The sequence below is a fragment of the Bombina bombina genome, chromosome 11 (genome assembly GCF_027579735.1).
Source record: "Bombina bombina isolate aBomBom1 chromosome 11, aBomBom1.pri, whole genome shotgun sequence".
Lineage (NCBI taxonomy): Eukaryota > Metazoa > Chordata > Amphibia > Anura > Bombinatoridae > Bombina > Bombina bombina.
In genome coordinates this window covers 91,189,664-91,211,838 of record NC_069509.1, presented here as the reverse complement: position 1 = coordinate 91,211,838, position 22,175 = coordinate 91,189,664, and the positions used below count along the sequence as shown (strand labels likewise).

At 42.2% G+C, this 22,175-nt stretch overlaps 1 protein-coding gene across 1 annotated transcript in view; it reads left to right on the top strand.

Moving 5' to 3' along the window:
- Window positions 1–22,175, top strand: part of WDR90 (WD repeat domain 90) — a 213,155-nt gene that overhangs the window by 70,324 nt on the left and 120,656 nt on the right. The window contains exons 15-17 of the mRNA XM_053694218.1: window positions 5,430–5,560; window positions 6,160–6,276; window positions 21,876–22,111. Coding sequence (XP_053550193.1) covers window positions 5,430–5,560; window positions 6,160–6,276; window positions 21,876–22,111 — 484 coding nt within the window. The remainder of the gene's footprint in view (window positions 1–5,429; window positions 5,561–6,159; window positions 6,277–21,875; window positions 22,112–22,175) is intronic.

The following is a 22,175-nucleotide window of genomic DNA, read 5'->3' as shown; positions in this document are numbered from 1 at the left end:
ACGGTTTTATTTTAAAACGTTTTTTGTACTTGTTATCAAGTTTATGCCTGTTTAACATGTCTGAACTACCAGATAGACTGTGTTCTGAATGTGGGGAAGCCAGAATTCCTATTCATTTAAATAAATGTGATTTATGTGACAATGACAATGATGCCCAAGATGATTCCTCAAGTGAGGGGAGTAAGCATGGTACTGCATCATTCCCTCCTTCGTCTACACGAGTCTTGCCCACTCAGGAGGCCCCTAGTACATCTAGCGCGCCAATACTCCTTACTATGCAACAATTAACGGCTGTAATGGATAATTCTGTCAAAAACATTTTAGCCAAAATGAACACTTATCAGCGTTAGCGCGACTGCTCTGTTTTAGATACTGAAGAGCATGACGACGCTGATATTAATATTTCTGAAGGGCCCCTAACTCAGTCTGATGGGGCCAGGGAGGTTTTGTCTGAGGGAGAAATTACTGATTCAGGGAACATTTCTCAACAAGCTGAACCTGATGTGATTGCATTTAAATTTAAGTTGGAACATCTCCGCATTCTGCTTAAGGAGGTATTATCCACTCTGGATGATTGTGACAAGTTGGTCATCCCAGAGAAACTATGTAAAATGGACAAGTTCCTAGAGGTGCCGGGGCTCCCAGAAGCTTTTCCTATACCCAAGCGGGTGGCGGACATTGTTAATAAAGAATGGGAAAGGCCCGGTATTCCTTTCGTCCCTCCCCCCATATTTAAAAAATTATTTCCTATGGTCGACCCCAGAAAGGACTTATGGCAGACAGTCCCCAAGGTCGAGGGAGCGGTTTCCACTTTAAACAAACGCACCACTATACCCATAGAGGATAGTTGTGCTTTCAAAGATCCTATGGATAAAAAATTAGAAGGTTTGCTTAAAAAGATGTTTGTTCAGCAGGGTTACCTTCTACAACCAATTTCATGCATTGTCCCTGTCGCTACAGCCGCATGTTTCTGGTTCGATGAGCTGATAAAGGCGGTCGACAGTGATTCTCCGCCTTCTGAGGAGATTATGGACAGAATCAATGCTCTCAAATTGGCTAATTCTTTCACCCTAGACGCCACTTTGCAATTGGCTAGGTTAGCGGCTAAGAATTCTGGGTTTGCTATTGTGGCGCGCAGAGCGCTTTGGTTGAAATCTTGGTCGGCTGATGCGTCTTCCAAGAACAAGCTACTTAACATTCCTTTCAAGGGGAAAACGCTGTTTGGCCCTGACTTGAAAGAGATTATCTCGGATATCACTGGGGGTAAGGGCCACGCCCTTCCTCAGGATCGGCCTTTCAAGGCAAAAAATAAACCTAATTTTCGTCCCTTTCGTAGAAACGGACCAGCCCAAAGTGCTACGTCCTCTAAGCAAGAGGGTAATACTTCTCAAGCCAAGCCAGCTTGGAGACCAATGCAAGGCTGGAACAAGGGAAAGCAGGCCAAGAAACCTGCCACTGCTACCAAGACAGCATGAAATGTTGGCCCCCGATCCGGGACCGGATCTGGTGGGGGGCAGACTCTCTCTCTTCGCTCAGGCTTGGGCAAGAGATGTTCTGGATCCTTGGGCGCTAGAAATAGTCTCCCAAGGTTATCTTCTGGAATTCAAGGGACTTCCCCCAAGGGGGAGGTTCCACAGGTCTCAGTTGTCTTCAGACCACATAAAAAGACAGGCATTCTTACATTGTGTAGAAGACCTGTTAGAAATGGGAGTGATTCATCCCGTTCCATTAAGAGAACAAGGGATGGGGTTCTACTCCAATCTGTTTATAGTTCCCAAAAAAGAGGGAACGTTCAGACCAATCTTAGATCTCAAGATCTTAAACAAGTTTCTCAAGGTTCCATCGTTCAAGATGGAAACCATTCGAACTATTCTTCCTTCCATCCAGGAAGGTCAATTCTTGACCACGGTGGATTTAAAGGATGCGTATCTACATATTCCTATCCACAAGGAACATCATCGGTTCCTGAGGTTCGCATTCCTGGACAAACATTACCAGTTCGTGGCGCTTCCTTTCGGATTAGCCACTGCTCCAAGGATTTTCACAAAGGTACTAGGGTCCCTTCTAGCTGTGCTAAGACCAAGGGGCATTGCTGTAGTACCTTACTTGGACGACATTCTGATTCAAGCGTCGTCCCTTCCTCAAGCAAAGGCTCACACGGACATTGTCCTGGCCTTTCTCAGATCTCACGGATGGAAAGTGAACGTGGAAAAGAGTTCTCTATCTCCGTCAACAAGGGTTCCCTTCTTGGGAACAATAATAGACTCCTTAGAAATGAGGATTTTTCTGACAGAGGCCAGAAAAACAAAACTTCTAGACTCTTGTCGGATACTCCATTCCGTTCCTCTTCCTTCCATAGCTCAGTGCATGGAAGTGATCGGGTTGATGGTAGCGGCAATGGACATAGTTCCTTTTGCACGCATTCATCTAAGACCATTACAACTGTGCATGCTCAGTCAGTGGAATGGGGACTATACAGACTTGTCTCCGAAGATACAAGTAAATCAGAGGACCAGAGACTCACTCCGTTGGTGGCTGTCCCTGGACAACCTGTCACGAGGGATGACATTCCGCAGACCAGAGTGGGTCATTGTCACGACCGACGCCAGTCTGATGGGCTGGGGCGCGGTCTGGGGATCCCTGAAAGCTCAGGGTCTTTGGTCTCGGGAAGAATCTCTTCTTCCGATAAATATTCTGGAACTGAGAGCGATATTCAATGCTCTCAAGGCTTGGCCTCAGCTAGCGAGGGCCAAGTTCATACGGTTTCAATCAGACAACATGACAACTGTTGCGTACATCAACCATCAGGGGGGAACAAGGAGTTCCCTGGCGATGGAAGAAGTGACCAAAATCATTCTATGGGCGGAGTCTCACTCCTGCCACCTGTCTGCTATCCACATCCCAGGAGTGGAAAATTGGGAAGCGGATTTTCTGAGTCGTCAGACATTGCATCCGGGGGAGTGGGAACTCCATCCGGAAATCTTTGCCCAAGTCACTCAGCTGTGGGGCATTCCAGACATGGATCTGATGGCCTCTCGTCAGAACTTCAAAGTTCCTTGCTACGGGTCCAGATCCAGGGATCCCAAGGCGGCTCTAGTGGATGCACTAGTAGCACCTTGGACCTTCAAACTAGCTTATGTGTTCCCGCCGTTTCCTCTCATCCCCAGGCTGGTAGCCAGGATCAATCAGGGGAGGGCGTCGGTGATCTTGATAGCTCCTGCGTGGCCACGCAGGACTTGGTACGCAGATCTGGTGAATATGTCATCGGCTCCTCCTTGGAAGCTACCTTTGAGACGAGACCTTCTTGTTCAGGGTCCGTTCGAACATCCGAATCTGGTTTCACTCCAGCTGACTGCTTGGAGATTGAACGCTTGATCTTATCGAAGCGAGGATTCTCAGATTCTGTTATCGATACTCTTGTTCAGGCCAGAAAGCCTGTAACTAGAAAGATTTACCACAAAATTTGGAAAAAATATATCTGTTGGTGTGAATCTAAAGGATTCCCTTGGGACAAGGTTAAGATTCCTAGGATTCTATCCTTCCTTCAAGAAGGATTGGAAAAAGGATTATCTGCAAGTTCCCTGAAGGGACAGATTTCTGCCTTGTCTGTGTTACTTCACAAAAAGCTGGCCGCTGTGCCAGATGTTCAAGCCTTTGTTCAGGCTCTGGTTAGAATTAAGCCTGTTTACAAACATTTGACTCCTCCTTGGAGTCTCAATTTAGTTCTTTCAGTTCTTCAGGGGGTTCCGTTTGAACCCTTGCATTCCGTTGATATTAAGTTATTATCTTGGAAAGTTTTGTTTTTAGTTGCAATTTCTTCTGCTAGAAGAGTTTCAGAATTATCTGCTCTGCAGTGTTCTCCTCCTTATCTGGTGTTCCATGCAGATAAGGTGGTTTTACGTACTAAACCTGGTTTTCTTCCAAAAGTTGTTTCTAACAAAAACATTAACCAGGAGATTATCGTACCTTCTCTGTGTCCGAAACCAGTTTCAAAGAAGGAACGTTTGTTGCACAATTTGGATGTTGTTCGCGCTCTAAAATTCTATTTAGATGCTACAAAGGATTTTAGACAAACATCTTCCTTGTTTGTTGTTTATTCTGGTAAAAGGAGAGGTCAAAAAGCAACTTCTACCTCTCTCTCTTTTTGGATTAAAAGCATCATCAGATTGGCTTACGAGACTGCCGGACGGCAGCCTCCCGAAAGAATCACAGCTCATTCCACTAGGGCTGTGGCTTCCACATGGGCCTTCAAGAACGAGGCTTCTGTTGATCAGATATGTAGGGCAGCGACTTGGTCTTCACTGCACACTTTTACCAAATTTTACAAGTTTGATACTTTTGCTTCTTCTGAGGCTATTTTTGGGAGAAAGGTTTTGCAAGCCGTGGTGCCTTCCATTCAGGTGACCTGATTTGCTCCCTCCCTTCATCCGTGTCCTAAAGCTTTGGTATTGGTTCCCACAAGTAAGGATGACGCCGTGGACCGGACACACCTATGTTGGAGAAAACAGAATTTATGTTTACCTGATAAATTACTTTCTCCAACGGTGTGTCCGGTCCACGGCCCGCCCTGGTTTTTTTAATCAGGTCTGATAATTTATTTTCTTTAACTACAGTCACCACGGTACCATATGGTTTCTCCTATGCAAATATTCCTCCTTAACGTCGGTCGAATGACTGGGGTAGGCGGAGCCTAGGAGGGATCATGTGACCAGCTTTGCTGGGCTCTTTGCCATTTCCTGTTGGGGAAGAGAATATCCCACAAGTAAGGATGACGCCGTGGACCGGACACACCGTTGGAGAAAGTAATTTATCAGGTAAACATAAATTCTGTTTTCATATTACTTCCTCATTCATTAAAATTGATTAATAGTCTCTAAACCCTACATTTCCATGTTGTTATGATATGTCCTTTACATGGACTAATTTTTGTTTGGAAAGATCATCTCGCTGTCTGCAGATTCCACGACTAGGACCATAGTCATGGCCACATCATCCATGACGACTCTAGAACTATATAATGCGGCCACTTGATCTTTCTTGCGCTCCTTTGCCAAGTTGTGTTGTTAACTTTTGCATGTTTCCTTCAATAGAGGCCTCCTCTGGCTGTAAGGTTTTGCACTCGTTCTCTTGTTTCTAAAGAGATCATTGAATCTAATTATTAAAGTCAACTATAATAAAGGGTGGACATACTGAGAACTACCTACTTGTTTCCCTAAATGTTTATACTTTTTGTAAGTGGATTGGGAATAATTAACCTATAAATCCTGAATAAGACTAGATGCAAGTGCTGTCACGCTTGTACGTGAATATAAAAAGATTTTATGGTAAATGCAAATTTATTTATTTTTTTACCCGTTATCTGACTTATGGATCATTGATTATGCTCCTCATCTGCTTTTTTTTACTTTCTTTTTGTTTTCTTCCATCAGCTTTGTGTGTAGTCGGAGTGGGCACATTTTGGAGATAGACTACAAGAATGTGGTTCTTAACAATGTAAGGCGTCTACAACCAAGTCAGCCTCAACATAGTGAGCGCAGAGAAAAACAGACCTTTGCTACAGGTGAGGAAGACTTAGCTTCTTCTAATTGTTTTAGGTTCTTCACTGTACACAAGCCAGCAACCACGTCTGGCATTTTCCTTATGTATCCTTAGTTTCCCCTTTTGTTATGCTTGGCCCACACATCATCAGATGAGTAGATGTAATATATTATTGTTATTATTTATTTAGTAAATATATCAGGATGGATGACATCTCATGTAGGGTGGATATACAGTATAACCTGATATATCTTAAAATATAAAGTTAATTGATATGGAACTTGTAGCTGTGATCTTCTCATCCAGCCACTTACTTTACTGCTTCAGATCACACTGCTTATGCAGACCCAGAAGTGATGTTTTCATCTTGCTATATACGTTGTTTATTAATATGATATTTAATTTGTTTACAATTTGTTTATAAATTACCAACTCCATTACCTTTTTATTTTGAATTACGTAATTTATTTACTCGTTTCTCAATTCCACTCTTGAACAACCCAACTGTATTTGTACACAATAAAGGTCAGGCACTGTCATGTAATACCTGTACTTATGGGGTTCCCTTTCACCTTCGCTTTTTTTTAAGCAGCTAATTATTAAAGATATACCATATTCCAGGTCCTGGCATTGCCGTCAACTGTCTCAGCATTTCTGCCACATTCTGTGCTACCGGCTCTGAAGATGGCTATCTGCGACTGTGGCCTCTTGACTTTTCTGGGGTCTTTCTGGAAGCAGGTCAGTCTCTTACTTATATAATATATATATAAAGTATAGTATATTGCATATCTAATGTTTTACCTTGTTACTTGCCATACACACACACCAAACTTCTATACATTGCATTCCAATAATTCTGCTAAATACTTATAGGCTTATAAGGCCTAATACATATAGGCTTTTTTGAATCTTCAGGATGATATCACATAAAATTACATTTATGTTCACTAAATAAATGTTATAAGCACAGAATTGAGGTTATTCTCCACCTCCCTCTAGTCATGGGGGCCTCCATGTTGATATTTAGCTTTCACTACATTCCAGTACTGATGTGTTTGCTTATGTACAGCAACTCTCCTTCAGATACCTGCAGTGCAACTTAGGTTCCAAAATGGCGACACCCATAATTAGAGGGAGGTGCATGAAATGTATTTATTGTTTAATGTCCTTACGTGTTGGGGTTTCACTAACACAATGTCATCCACTGCATTCTACTGCCAAAGGGGATATCGTAAACAGGAACCAGTGTATTGTCTCTTGAGATTAGCAGTCAGAGTTAGTTTGTATTTTTTTTTACTTTGCTTTTCGATTACTTTTCCTTGTTTTTTTGCTATTGTTTGCTAGTTGATTTAATTTATTGCTTCTAAATAATATTTCATTGTGTATAATATGTTTTTGCAGTTATGTTACATTTGTGTCTGTGCTTCTTGTATTCATCCTAAACATATTATTTTCCAATGTTTTCAGTAGCTGTAGGTTTCCTTCTTTTAATCAAATCTTTCAGAGATTATTTATTTTATTTAATTTCTTTCATACAGGTGGTGATAGTCCACAATCCATTGCATTGAGAATTATTCTTCCCTGCCACTAGGAAAAGGCAAAGATTCTCACACCCCAAGAGCTCTTTAAAACCTCTCCCACTGCACTGGCACCTCAGTCTTATCTGTGCCTCCACTGGAAGGTCCCTCTGGTCCTGCCTTAAAGCCCAGTTCCAATTGAAACAGGCTTAAGCAATCCAAAAAAGTTACACCTACTTTCAAGTCTACATGAAGGTACAGCCCCTAATCCAGAGGCTCTCAGGTAGTCTGGTTCCAGTCTGTTTCAGATCCCTGGTTTCTGAGTATTTCTTCTAAGGGTTATTGGATAGCTTTTCAGAAGAAGGCCTCACAGCGAAAGGTTTATTCTGTCCAAGGTCCCAAAAAATCCTTTGAAGGCTCAAGCCTTTTTCAATCAATTTCGGATCTAGAAGCTTATGGGAGTGATCCTATTCATTTGTTGGAACAAGGGATGGGATTTTATTCAAATCTCTTCATTGTTCCAAAGAAGGGGGGGGACATTTCAGACCAGTTTTGGATCTGAAGGCTTTGAATGCTTATAAGTTTGTCAGAGTTCCCACTTTCAAAATGGATACTATTCAGACTATTCTGCTTTTTCTTTTGCAAGTTCAGTTCATGTCCACAATAGATTTAAAACTTGCTTACCTTCATATTCACAAGGAACACTTTCAGTTTCTTAAGTTTGCATTTCAGGACAGGCATTTTCAGTTTGTTGCTCTACCATTTGGACTGGCTACAGCTCAAAGAATCTTTATAAACGTTAGGGGTACTTTTCTGTCAGTGATAAGATTTCAGGGTATTGCTGTGTTTTCCTTCCTGGACGATATCTTGGTACAAGCTCCATATTTACATGTAGCAGAATCTCACACCAACAGACTGTTGTTGTTTCTTTAACAGCATGGTTGGAGAATCAATTTTTCCAAAGAGTTCTTTGGTTTCTCAGACAAAGGTTAGTTTTCTGGGGGGTACAAATAGATTTTGTTGCCATGAGAATATTTTTGACAGAACAAAGAAGGTTGAAGCTGGTGTCAGCTTGTATAAACCTTTAGTCTCTTTCTTTTCCTTCAGTCGAACTTTGCATGGAGGTAATAGCTATTATGATTGCTGCATTGGATGTTATTCTGTTTGCTTGATTACACAAGGCCTTTTCAGCTTTGTATGCTTCTTTTTAGATTTCAAAAACAGTCCAATCTCTGTCTGGATCATCACCTTTATATGCAGTGGGCTTCTTTCTTTTTTAAGACACGATGAGTCCACGGATCATCTTAATTATTAATGGGATATTCACCTCCTGGTCAGCAGGAGGCGGCAAAGAGCACCACAGCAAAGCTGTTAAATAGCTCCTCCCTTCCCTCCCACCCCAGTCATTCTCTTTGCCTACGTTAGTGATAGGAAGTGGTAAAATGAGGTGTTAGATAAGATTCTTCAATCAAGAGTTTATTATTTTTAAAGTAGTGCAAAATTGTGCTGCTTTGTCCTGGGGTGTAGCCGTAGTCCATATCAGTCTCTTCAGTAGAGCATTGGTGGCTTTAGAGCAATGGGAACTTGTGGGACATAATTCTCACTGCGCCTCCCATATATTATTGCTGCCCTAACCCTGAAACCCTGAGGAATATTTATTCAGGAATTTCTTTTTCTTCACAGGTCCATGTGGGGATAGGACCCCTCAAACCTGATGAACTGCCTTTGCTGTCAGGCAGACATATGAGGTATGTTATTTTCCTGGGACACACAGAGGAAAAGGTGCACTTTACTATATTTCATTAAACTACATAAAGGGCTTATGGATCAGGCACTTTATTATGGGGACAATGAAAACTCTCAGTGTCTGAGAAAACTAGACAGCGTTTAGCAGGCACTGGGGCTGGGAGATGAGCATTTTATATGGCTCTGGTGGTTCTAATATCATGGCGTTATTTTTAATACGAAATAACGACCGGGAGATTGTTTTTTACTGTTGGCCACACCCACGATGGGCGGATCTTACTATATTGCGCACTTTTTCACTGCGCCTCTATCTGAAGACTCAGTACAGACCGGATAATTCACTCTGCCTAGAAGCGCATGTTTCTTGCTGATTAAGCGTTTCTAGGCCCGGTGTAGGGGTGCCATTTTTATTAGTTTATGGCCTTCTGGGTACATTTTTTACACATGCAGTAAAAAAGTTGCACTTTTAAATTTAAAGAGACAGTAACCTTTTTTTGCATTCAAACTTTTTTGGGTCAAATTAAAGTTTTTATTGCATAATTATATTATTGTGATTCAGTATGGACCAAGGAGACTTGCAAAGTGTTACTTGGTCCTTGTGTTTTGATGTAAATGTGGAACCACCAATCCCTTTCTGTCATGTATTGAGAGGACTTTAAATTATAGGGAAAATATTTTTTCTGAGCAAAACTTTTCAAAGGCGGATGCTGTCCAAGAGTCAAATGACGAGGTTCAAGGAATGCCGCAGCTTTCTCCCCAAGCGTCTCAAAATTTACCGCCCGCACAAGCAGTGCCCAGCACTTCTGCTCTAGCTCCCGCTGGAGTTACCTTAAGACATACCTTCCCTCATGTCTTCTACAATTTCTGATGCATTGTCTGCTTTCCCAATGTTGCAGGGCAAACGTAAGGGGAAAACCAGACATTCAGTAAGCTCTGATGCAATTGTTGCAATTTCGGGGGTACCCTCCCAAGGACACGAAGAGGAGGGTACTGCTGTAGCATCTGAGGGTGAAATCTCAGATTCAGAAAGTCTATTGCCTCTGACTGATTCAGAGGTTGTAACTTTTAGGTTTAAACTAGAACACCTCCACCTGTTGCTTAGGGAGGTTTTGGTTACTTTGGACGACTGTGACTCCACGGTAGTGGTTGCCCCTGAGAAGTCTAGTAAATTGGACAGATACTTCAATGTTCCTTCTTACTCGGACGTATTTCCAGTCCCAAAGAGAGCTTCGGAGATTATTACTAAGGAGTGGGAGAGACCAGGCATGCCCTTTTCTCCCTCTCCTATTTTTAAGAAGATGTTTCCCATAGCTGACTCTTTCAAGGAGACTTGGCAAACAGTTCCTAAGGTGAAAGTGGCCGTTTCCACCTTAGCCAAGAGAACTACTATTCCCAAAGAGGATAGTTGTGCTTTCAAGGACCCTATGGACAAGAAGTTAGAGGCTCTACTTAAGAAGATTTGTTTACCAGGGTCTGCAATGGCATTCAGCTGCGTGCATTGCTACCGTAACTAGCGCGGCGGCATATTGGTTTGATGCACTGTCTGAGTCTCTCAGGACTGAGACTTCCTTGGAGGAGATCCAAGACAGGATAAAGGCTCTGAAGCTTGCCAATGCCTTTATTACGGTCACTTCCCTTCAAATTATTAAACTGGGAGCTAAGATTTCAGGTTTCTCTATCCTAGCCCGCAGAGCTTTATGGTTAAAACCTTGGTCTGCGTATGTGTCTTCCAAGTCTAAGCTTCTGGCTATTCCTTACAAGGGCAAGACCTTGTTTGGACCTGGCTTATCGGAAATTATCTCTAATATCACGGGAGGTAAGGGTCATCTTCTCCCTCAAGATAAGAGAAACAAACAGAAGGGACGACAGAGTAATTTTTGTTCCTTTAGAAATTTCAAAGGAAATTCTTCATCTTCCTCCTCTAAGCAGGAACAATTCAAACCTACATGGAGATCTAACCAGCCTTGGACTAAGGGAAAGCAGTCCAAGAAGCCTGCTATTGAATCCAAGACCGCATGAAGGGCATGCCCCCGATCCGGGACCGGAACTTGTAGGGGGCAGACTTTCTCAGGTTTGGGTTCAGGATGTTCAGGATCCCTGGGTAATAGAGATTGTGTCCCAGAGATACAAACTAGAGTTCAAAAGTTTTCCTCCCAGAGGCAGGTTTCTTCTTTCAAGATTATCTGCTAACCAGACAAAGAGAGAGGCGTTCTTACATTGCGTAAGAGTCCTCTCTGCCCTGGGAGTGATTGTTCTTGTTCCAGTACTGGAACAGGGTCAGGGTTTTTATTCCAATCTGTTCGTGGTTCCCAAAAAAGAGGGAGCCTTCAGACCAATTTTAGACCTCAAGAGTCTAAACAAATTTCTAAGGGTTCCGTCCTTCAAGATGGAAACTATTCGTTCCATTCTTCCCTTAATTCAGGAGGGTCAATTTATGACAACAGTGGATTTAAAGGACGCATACCTACATGTTCCTATTCACAGGGATCATCACAAGTTCCTAAGGTTTGCCTTCCAGGAAAAACACTTCCAGTTCGTGGCTCTTCCATTCGGCCTGGCCACTGCTCCCAGAATTTTCACAAAGATTCTGGGGTCTCTGTTGGCGGTACTTCAGTTATGGGGCATCGCAGTGGCGCCCTATCTAGACGATATCCTAGTTCAGGCACCATCCTTTCAACAAGCAGGATCCCACTACGACATAGTGTTATCTTTCCTGAGAACTCACGAGTAGAAGGTAAATTTGGGAAAGAGTTCCCTAGTTCCAGACACAAGAGTCACCTTTTTGGGAACCATTATAGATTCCCTGTCTATGAAGATTTTTCTGGCAGAAGTCAGGAAATCAAAGATTATTGATACTTGTCTAGTTCTTCAGTCCACTCCTCGGCCGTCAGTGGCTCAGTGCATGGAGTTAAGTGGGCTGATGGTGGCGGCAATGGACATCATCCCATTTGCTTGTTTCCATCTCAGACCTCTGCAGTTAAGCATGCTCAGGTAATGGAATGGAGATTATGCACACTTGTCTCCTTGAATAACTCTGGACCAGGAGACAAGGGACTCTCTTCTATGGTGGTTGTCTCTGGATCATCTCTCCCAGGGAACCTGCTTTTGCAGACCATCTTGGGTGATTGTGACAACAGACGCCAGCCTTCTGGGGTGGAGAGCAGTCTGGGGCTCCCTTAAGGCTCAGGGAGTTTGGACTCAGTCAGTCTGTTCTTCCTATAAACATTCTGGAACTAAGAGCGATTTACAGTGCTCGTCTGGCCTCAGCCACGGTCCAGTTTATCAGGTTCCAGTCGGACAATATAACTTCAGTGGCTTACATCAATCATCAGGGAGGAACGAGGAGTTCCTTAGCGATGACAGAGGTAACCAAGATAATTCAGTGGGCAGAGGTCCATTCTTGCAGTCTGTCAGCGATCCCCATCCCAGGGGTGGACAACTGGGAGGCGGACTTCCTGAGCAGGCAGACATTTCATCCGTGGGAGTGGGAACTCCATCCGGAAGTGTTTTCCGACCTGATTCTCAAGTGGGGTCAGCCGGAATTGGATCTCATGGCATCTCGTCAGAATGCCAAGCTCCCGAGATACGGGTCGAGGTCCAGGGACCCCCAGGCGGCACTGATAGATGCTCTGGCGGTCCCTTGGACCTTTAGTTTAGCATACCTATTTCCTCCGTTTGCTCTTATTCCTTGGGTAATTGCTCGAATCAAACAGGAGAGAGCTTTGGTGATCCTCATAGCACCGGCCTGGCCTCGCAGGATTTGGTATGCGGATCTGGTGGAGATGGCATCTCTGCCACCTTGGAGACTCCCGTTGAGGAAGGACCTCCTGATTCAGGGGCCCTTCCTTTATTCAAATCTAGTTTCTCTGAAGCTGACTGCTTGGAGATTGAACTCTTAATTTTATCCAAGCGGGGGTTTTCTGAATCGGTCATAGAGACCATGATTCAGGCTCGTAAGCCTGTAACTAGGAGAATTTACCATAAAATTTGGCGTAAATATCTCTATTGGTGTGAATCGAAGGGCTACTCATGGAGGATTCCTAGAATTTTGTCTTTTCTCCAAGAGGGTTTGGAGAAAGGTTTATCGACAAGTTCCTTAAAGGGTCAAATCTCGGCCTTGTCAAAGGTCTGGCGGATGTCCCAGATGTACAATCATTTTGTCAGGCCTTGGTCAGGATCAGATACAACAAAGGTTTTTTTTTGGTTAAGCACACCACAAAAGGACTGTTTAATCTTAACACACATATTGTGGGAGTGCTACCAAAGTGACCAAAACAATTACAAAACAACAAAAAGTATTGGTGCACATCCAACCACTTAAGTCCACTCTTTCATGGCATATTTGTATATGCTTCTGTCTGCTAAATATACTTACATAGTTCAAATAAAATTGGGATTAACATCTCGCAATAATATTGACTTATATTTATGCTGCAAAAAATTTCCTGTTAAATATGCTTTTAAATTTAAATTTGGTCAAGATCAGGCCTGTGTTGAAACCAGTTACTCCTCCATGGAGTCTTAATTTAGTTCTCAAAGTTCGTCAAGGGGCTCCGTTTGAGCCTATGCATTCCTTAGATATTAAGTTGTTTTGTTTCTTGTTGCTATTTCTTTGGCTCGTAGAGTGTCAGAGCTCTCGGCATTGCAGTACGAATATCCTTACCTTATTTTCCATTCAGATAAGGTAGTTTTACGTACTAAATTAGGATTTCTTCCTAAGGTTGTTTCTGATCGGAACATTAATCAGGAGATTGTGGTTCCGTCTTTGTGTCCTAATCCTTCTTCTCAGAAAGAACAACTTCTGCACAATTTGGATGTGGTCCGTGCTTTAAAGTTTTACTTACAGGCGACTAAGGACTTTCGTCAGTCTTCTTCTTTGTTTGTGATTTTCTCAGGAAAACGTAAGGGACAGAAAGCTACTGCTACTTCTCTTTCTTTTTGGCTGAAGAGTATCATACATTTTGCTTATGAGACTGCTGGACATCAGCCTCCCGAGAGGGTTACTGCTCATTCCACGAGGGCTGTTGCTTCCTCATGGGCATTCAAAAATGAAGCTTCTGTGGAACAGATTTGCAAGGCTGCAACTTGGTCCTCTCTTCACACTTTTTCAAATTTGACACTTTTGCCTCGGCTGAGGCCGCTTTGGGGAGAAAGGTTCTTCAAGCATTGGTGCCTTCCGTTTAGGTTCCCTGTCTTGTCCCTCCCGTATCATCTGTGTACTCTAGCTTGGGTATTGGATCCCATTAGTAATTAAGATGATCCGTGGACTCATCGTGTCTTAAAAAAGAAAAGAAAATTTATGCTTACCTGATAAATTTATTTCTTTTTTGACACGATGAGTCCACGGCCCGCCCTGTTCTTGTAGACAGGTTGTTAGTTATTATAAACTTCAGACACCTCTGCACCTTGGTTTTTCCTTTCTTTCCTTAACTTCGGTCTAATTACTGGAGTGGGAGGGAAGGGAGGAGCTATTTAACAGCTTTGCTGTGGTGCTCTTTGCCGCCTCTTGCTGACCAGGAGGTGAATATCCCATTAGTAATTAAGATGATCCGTGGACTCATCGTTTCAAAAAAGAAATACATTTATCAGGTAAGCATAAATTTTCTTTTTTGCTTGTCCCACTTGGACTGTGATCAATACAGATGCAAGTCTTTCAGGTTTGGGAACTGTCTGTGGGCTCTGAAGGTACAAGGGATTTGGGCAAGGTTGCCAATATATATTCTGGAACTCTGTGTTATTTCCAGGGCTCTTCAGAGTTGGCCTCAGTTGAAAAAGGAAGTCTCATCTCTGTTTTCAATCGGACAATGTCACAGCAGTGTCTTATATCGATCATCAAGTGGGGAGCTCACAGTTCTCTAGCCATGAGGAAAGTGTCTCAAATTCTGTCATGGTCAGAAGTCAGTCTTTGTTTAATTTCTGCTGTTCATATTCCTGGAGTGAACAACTGGGAAGCAGATTTTCTCAGTTGTCAGTCTCTGCATCCAGAGGAATGTTCTCTCCATTAGGATATTTTCAGTCAGATTGTAGATCTTTGGGGCTCCCAGAGATAGATCTGATGGACTCTTGGTTAAACAACAAACTTCCCAGTTTCTTTGCGAGGTCGAGGAATCCTCAGACGGAGTTTGTGGATGCTCTAGTAGCTTAGTCCTTTAATTTTGCCTATGTGTTTCATTTTGCCTATGTGTTTCCTCACAGAGTAATTTTCAAGATCAGGCAAGAGGAATTATTGGTTATTCTGATTGCTCCAGTTTGGCCTCACAGGGTTTGTTATGCAGATCTGTAAATGTCCAGTTGTCCTCATTGCCTTCTTCCATTTGAGCCAGACCTCTTGTCTCAAGGTCTGTTTTTTCATCCAGATCTCAAATCTCTAAGCTTGATGGCTTGGAGATTGAATGATTAATTCTTAGACACAGGTTTTTCTGATTCTGTGCTTGAGACTTTGACTCGTAAGCCTGTGACAAGAACAGTTTTTCATAAGGTTTGGACAGCCTTTATTTATTGGTGTGTGGATCATGGTTTTTCTTGGCATTCTTTCAGTTTTGTTTCATAGAAAGATTGCTAATCTTCCTTATATTCATGGTATTGTTCATGCTTTGGTTCATATGAAGAATGTTCTGAAGCCAAATTCTCCACCTTGGAATCTTAATTTGGTATTAAAGATTTTGCAGGCCTTCTCCATTTGAGCCTATGCATAAGTAGATATTAAGCTTCTTTCTTGGAAGTTTTTGTTTCTTTTGGCTAGCTCTTCTGCTAAAAGAGTTTCTGAATTATCTGCTCTTTTTTATGATTCTCAATATCTTATTTCTTTTACAAAGATATGACGAGTCCACGGATTTCGTCCTTACTTGTGGGATATTAACCTCCTGCTAACAGGAAGTGGCAAAGAGCACCACAGCAGAGCTGTATATATAGCCCCTTCCCCTCCACCCTCAGTCATTCTCTTTGCCTATGTTATACTATGAAGACATGGTAAAGTGAGGTGTTAGTTTTAGTTTCTTCAATCAAGAAGTTTTTTATTTTAAATGGTACCGGTGCGTACTATTTTCCTCAGGGGGATATGGAAGAAGATTTCTGCCCTGAGGTTTGACGATCTTAGCATTTGTAACTAAGATCCACACTGGTTCCCACAAGACTTCTGAAGGTAACCATGAGACATCTTCAGTGTGGAGACCGGTTTCATGCTACAAGCAGCATTAAGGTATGTGCAGCCTTTTTTTCTGAGGAGACTTGGTGTATCAGAACTGGCTGGCATTATTTCCCTGTATGGGGATGGGGTAAGCAGTAAAACCTATTTTAATAAGAGGGGTGTTACTGGAGTCCCTATATTATATTTATCATTAGTTGATATTTGGGCATTATGTGACATTTTTTTGGGGGGGTTTTTTGGCACTTAAAACTTATTGGTTTTATGCTTGAGGGTTGTAATTGTGTGTGTATTTCTACTTTAGTGCAAAACTGCATTCCCATGCAGTGTTGTTTGGGCCTACTCCAACTTTTGACCTTAAGGGGCGGAGCCTATTTTGGCACTTTTTTTTCAGGCTTAGCAGCAGCAAACAGTAACTCGGTGGCTCCTGGACTGTGTAGCTGGTCTGAAGGGTTGGAAACTTGATTCAAAGTACTCTGGGGGCAGGTAGGCGCCACAGCAGAGCTGTGGCGAGGTATAGAGGGTATTTTTAGCTATCTTTTGACTAGATGTTGATATAAGTACTTCTAAAGCCTTATTTCTGCCTTTGCTTCTTGGTGCAGTAATTTTTGGATTAACCAACGATATTTAAGTTAAATTTGGGAATAAGTTAACGTTTTTTGTGCATTTTGGAAAAATTGTTCACTTTTTCTTTTCTTAAAGGCACAGTACACGTTTTTTTATAATGTTTATTTTATGCTATAAATAAAGTAAGTGTGTCTAAGGATGATTCTCAGTCTGAAGAGAATCAGGATATGCCATCCAATTCTCCCCAAGTGTCACAACCTTTAACGCCCACACAAGCGACGCCTAGTACTTCTAGTGCGTCTAATTCCTTTACTCTGCAGGAGATGGCTGCAGTTATGTCAACTACCCTTACAGAGGTATTGTCTAAATTATCAGTGTTGCAGGGTAAACGCAGTAGGTCAAGTATTATGTAAATACTGAATCCTCTGATGCTTTATTAGCTATTTCCGATGTTCCCTCACAGTGCTCTGAGTTGGGGATCAGGGAATTACTGTCTGAGGGTGAAATTTCTGATTTAGGGAATGTTTGGCCTCAGACAGATTCGGATGCTATGTCATTTAAATTTAAGCTTGAATACCTCCGCCTGTTATTTAGGGAGGTTTTAGCGATTCTGGATGATTGTGACCCTATTGTGATTCCTCCAGAGAAATTGTGTAAAATGGATAAATATTTGGAAGTACCTACTTACACTGATGTTTTTCTGATTCCTAAGAGAATTTCGGAAATTGTTAGAAAGGAATGGGATAGATCAGGTATACCGTCTCCCCCTCCTAAATTTTAAGAAAATGTTTCCAATATCAGATACCATTCGGGACTCATGGCAAACGGTCCCTAAGGTAGAGGGAGCTATATCTACCCTAGCTAAGCGTATTACTATACCCATTGAGGATAGTTGTGCTTTCAAAGACCCTATGGATAAGAAATTAGAGGGTCTTCTAAAGAGATTATTTGTTAATCAGGGGTTTCATTTACAACCTACTGCAGCAGTTTTTTGGTTTGAGGCTCTAGAAGAGTCTCTTAAGGTTGAGATTCCATTAGATTACATCTTAGATAGAATTAAGGCTTTCAAGCTAGCTAATTCTTTTATTACTAATGCCGCTTTTCAAATTGCTAAATTAGCGGCAAAAAATGCAGGATTTGCTATTTTAACACGTAGGGCTTTGTGGCTCAAATCTTGGTCTGCTGATGTGTCATTAAAACATAAGCTTTTAGCTATTCCCTTTAAAGGTAAGACCCTTTTCGGGACAGAATTGAAGGAAATCATTTCTGATATTACAGGAGGTAAAGGCCAATCCCTACCTCAGGATAAATCAGCTAAAATGAGCGGTAAACAGAATAATTTTCGTTCCTTTCGGAACTTTAAAGGAGGACCCCCCACTTCTTCTTCTTCCTCAAAGCAGGAAAGGAATTTTACCCAATCTAAGTCGGTCTGGAGACCTAATCAGAACTGGAATAAGGGTAAACAATCCAAAAAGCCAGCTGCTGCTCCTAAGATAGCATGAAGGGACTGGATCTAGTAGGGGGGCAGACTCTCTTTCTTTGCTCAGGCTTGGGCAAGAGATGTTCAGGATCCCTGGGCACTAGAAATAGTGACCCATGGTTATCAATTGGAATTCAAGGACTTTCTCCCATCTTTCAAAGTTATCTGCAAACCTGATAAAAAGAGAGGCGTTCTTACGCTGTGTAAAAGACCTTTCTACTATGGGAGTAATTTGTCCAGTTCCAAAATTGGAACAGGGACAGGGGTTTTACTCAAACCTATTTGTGGTTCCCAAAAAAGAGGGAACTTTCAGACACATTTTAGATCTCAAGTGTCTAAATAAGTTTCTCAGAGTCCCATTGTTCAAGATGGAGACTATACGAACAATCTTACCAATGATCCAGGAGGGTCAATATATGACTACCGTAGATTTAAAGGATGCTTACCTTCATATTCCAATCCACAAGGATCATCATCAGTTTCTAAGGTTTGCCTTCTTGGACAAACATTATCAGTTCGTGGCTCTTCCTTTCGGGTTGGCCACAGCACCCAGAATCTTCACAAAGGTTCTAGGGTCTCTTTTGGCGGTTCTCAGACCACGAGGAATAGCGGTGGCGCCTTATCTGGACGATATTCTGATTCAGGCGTCAACATATCATCTGACAAACTTTCACACGGACACAGTGTTGTCTTTTCTGAGAACCCACGGCTGGAAGGTGAACATAGAGAAGAGTTCACTTGTCCCACAGACAAGGATTCCTTTCTTGGGAACTCTGATAGACTCGGTAGCCATCTAAATTTTTCTGACGGAGGTCAGAAAATCAAAGATTCTAAATACTTGCCGAGCACTTCAGTCCATTCCTCAGCCATCAGTGGCTCAGTGTATGGAGGTAATTGGATTTATGGTAGCAGCAATGGACATCGTTCCATTTGCTCGCTTTCATCTCAGATCACTGCAACTGTGCATGCTCGGACAGTGGAATGGGGATTATGCAGATTTATCTCCTCGGATTAATCTGGATCAAGAGACCAGAAACTCTCTTCCTTGATGGTTGTCGCCGGATCATCTGTCCCAAGGGACTTGTTTCCGCAGACCGTCGTGGGTGATAGTGACAACAGATGCCAGCCTTCTGGGCTGGGGTGCAGTTTGGATCTCCCTGAAGGCTCAGGGTGTTTGGACTCAAGTGGAGTCTCTTCTTCCAATCAATATTCTGGAACTGAGAGCAATATTCAATACGCTTTAGGCGTGGCCTCAGTTGGCTTCTGCCAAATTCATCAGATTCCAGTCGGACAACATCATGACTGTGGCATTTATCAATCATCAGGGGGGAACAAGGAGTTCCTTAGCGATGATAGAGGTATCCAATATAATCAGTTGGGCGGAGGCCCAATCTTGTCATCTGTCAGCAATCTACATCCCAGGAGTAGAGAACTGGGAAGCAGATTTTCTAAGTCGGCAGATTTTTCATCCGGGGGAGTTGGAACTTCACCCGGAGGTATTTGCCTCATTGATTCTCAGATGGGGCAGACCGGAATTGGATTTGATGGCATCTCGACAGAATGCCAAGCTTCCAAGATACGGATCCCGGTCAAGGGATCCTCAAGCCGAACTGATAGATGCCTTGGCAGTGCCTTGGTTGTTCAGCCTAGCTTATGTGTTTCCGCCGTTTCCTTTCCTTCCACGCGTGATTGCTCGATTCTAACAGGAGAGAGCTTCAGTGATCCTGATAGCACCTGTGTGGCCACGCAGGATTTGGTATGCGGATCTAGTGGACATGTCCTCTCTGCCACCGTGGAAACTTCCATTGAGACAGGACCTTCTCATTCAAGGTCCTTTCCAACATCCAAATCTAATTTCTCTGCAGCTGACTGCGTGGAGATTGAATGCTTGATTTTATCGAAGTGAGGATTCTCTGATTCGGTCATCAATACTTTGATATAGGCTAGAAAGCCTGTCAATAGAAAAATCTATCATAAGATATGGTGTAAATATCTTTATTGGTGTGAATCCAAGAGTTGCTCATGGAGTAAAGTTGGGATTCCTAGGATTCTGTCTTTTCTCCAAGAAGGATTGGAGAAAGGGTTATCAGCAAGTTCCTTAAGGGGACAAATTTCAGCTTTGTCAATTATGTTTCACAAACGTTTGGCAAATGTACCAGATGTTCAGTCTTTTTGTCAGGCTTTATCTAGAATTAAGCCTGTATTTAGACCCATTACTCCTCCCTGGAGTTTGAATTTAGTTCTTCTAGTTCTTCAAGGGGTTCCGTTTGAACCCATGCATTCCATGGATATCAAATTGTTATCCTGGAAAGTTCTGTTTTTAGGTTGTTTCAAATAAGAATATTAATCAGGAAATTGTTGTTCCTTCCTTATGTCCTAACCCTTCTAAGAAGGAGCGTATGTTGCATAATTTGGATGTGGTCCGTGCCTTAAAGTTTTACTTACAGGCAACTAAGGATTTCTGTCAATCTTCTTCTTTATTCATTGTTTATTCTGGAAAGCGTAGGGGTCAGAAAGCTACGGCTACCTCTCTTTCTTTTTGGCTGAGATGTATCATCCGCCTGGCATATGAGACTGCTGGACAGCAGCCTCCTGAAAGAATTACGGCTCATTCTACTAGGGCTGTGGCTTGCACATGGGCTTTTAGAAGCGATGCATCTGTTGAACAGATTTGTAAGGCTGCGACTTGGTTGTCCCTTCACACTTTTTCCAAATTTTACAAATTTGATACTTTTGCTTCTTCTGAGTCTATTTTTGGGAGAAAGGTTCTTCAAGCAGTGGTGCCTTCCGTTTAGGTTCCTATCTTGTCCCTCCTTTTCATCCGTGTCCTATTGCTTTGGTATTGGTTTCCCACAAGTAATGATGAAATTCGTGGACTCGTCATATCTTTGTAAAAGAAAACTTAATTTATGCTTACCTGATAAATTACTTTCTTTTACGATATAATGAGTCCACGGCCCGCCCTGTTCTTTTTAAGACAGTTTTTCTTTATATTTTTTGTAAACTTCAGTCACCTCTGCACCTTTTAGCCTTTCCTTTTTCTCTTCCTATACCTTCGGCCGAATGACTGAGGGTGGAGGGGAAGGGGAGGGGCTTTATATACAGCTCTGCTGTGGTGCTCTTTGCCACTTCCTGTTAGCAGGAGGTTAATATCCCACAAGTAAGGATGAAATCCGTGGACTTGTCATATCGTAAAAGAAAGTAATTTATCAGGTAAGCATAAATTTAGTTTTTTCATCAAGATGAATCAGTTTTAAGAACAAATTAGAGGTGCCAGTGAGGGTGGGAGAAGTTTTATAGAGCTCTTGGGGTTTGGTAATTTTTTTCCTCCTAGTGGCATTAAAGACTAATTCCCAGGAGTAATGGATCGTTGACTCTCATCACCATGAAAGAAATTAATTTATCAGGTAAGCATAATTATGTTTTTTACACTATAATTACGCTGTACACTTTATCCTTTTCTCTTTTCAATAACTGCTTCAAATTATTCCCCCTAAACCTAACTCTTCATCTGTTTGCAGGAGATACATTCTACTGATCAGTTTTAGTTTTGGGTTATAAACCACTTTTCTTTGGTATTTTCTCTATTTTTTAATCCAGAGCTTTGACAAATCCCAAGAGTCAGGGAACAACAAAACCTAGAATTATACTTCCAGCTTCTAACTTTTTTTTAAAATTATTCTACATATATTTTTATAGAGACATAACTTTGTGGCTTTTGAACAATCATTCCAAGATAGACCAGTGGTTCTTGTATGCTGGCATTTATATTGTAATCTTATATAGCTGGGTATTGTTGATCTTTTCTCCATTGTCCAAAGCTGATTTATGGTGCAGTGAATGTAAGCATCTAAAATTTATTTTTCATTTCCTGTACCTGTAGAACATGAAGGTGCTGTGAGCTGTGTTTCTATTAGCCCAGAGGGTCTACGTGTCCTGTCTTGCACCAGTAGTGGAGAACTAGGAGTCCTTGATGTGCCCTCTAGAGGTTACCAGACCCTAATGCGATCTCACACAGACTCTCTTCTTGCTTTCTCCACCCATCCTTCCAGTTCTCAGCTTGCTACAGTCTCCAGCGACAAAACAATCCGAATTTGGGATATGAATTCTTTACAACAGGTAAACATGTCAAGGAATGTCACCTGACTAACTGGTGTTTGTCTGATAGCTATGTGAACCAACA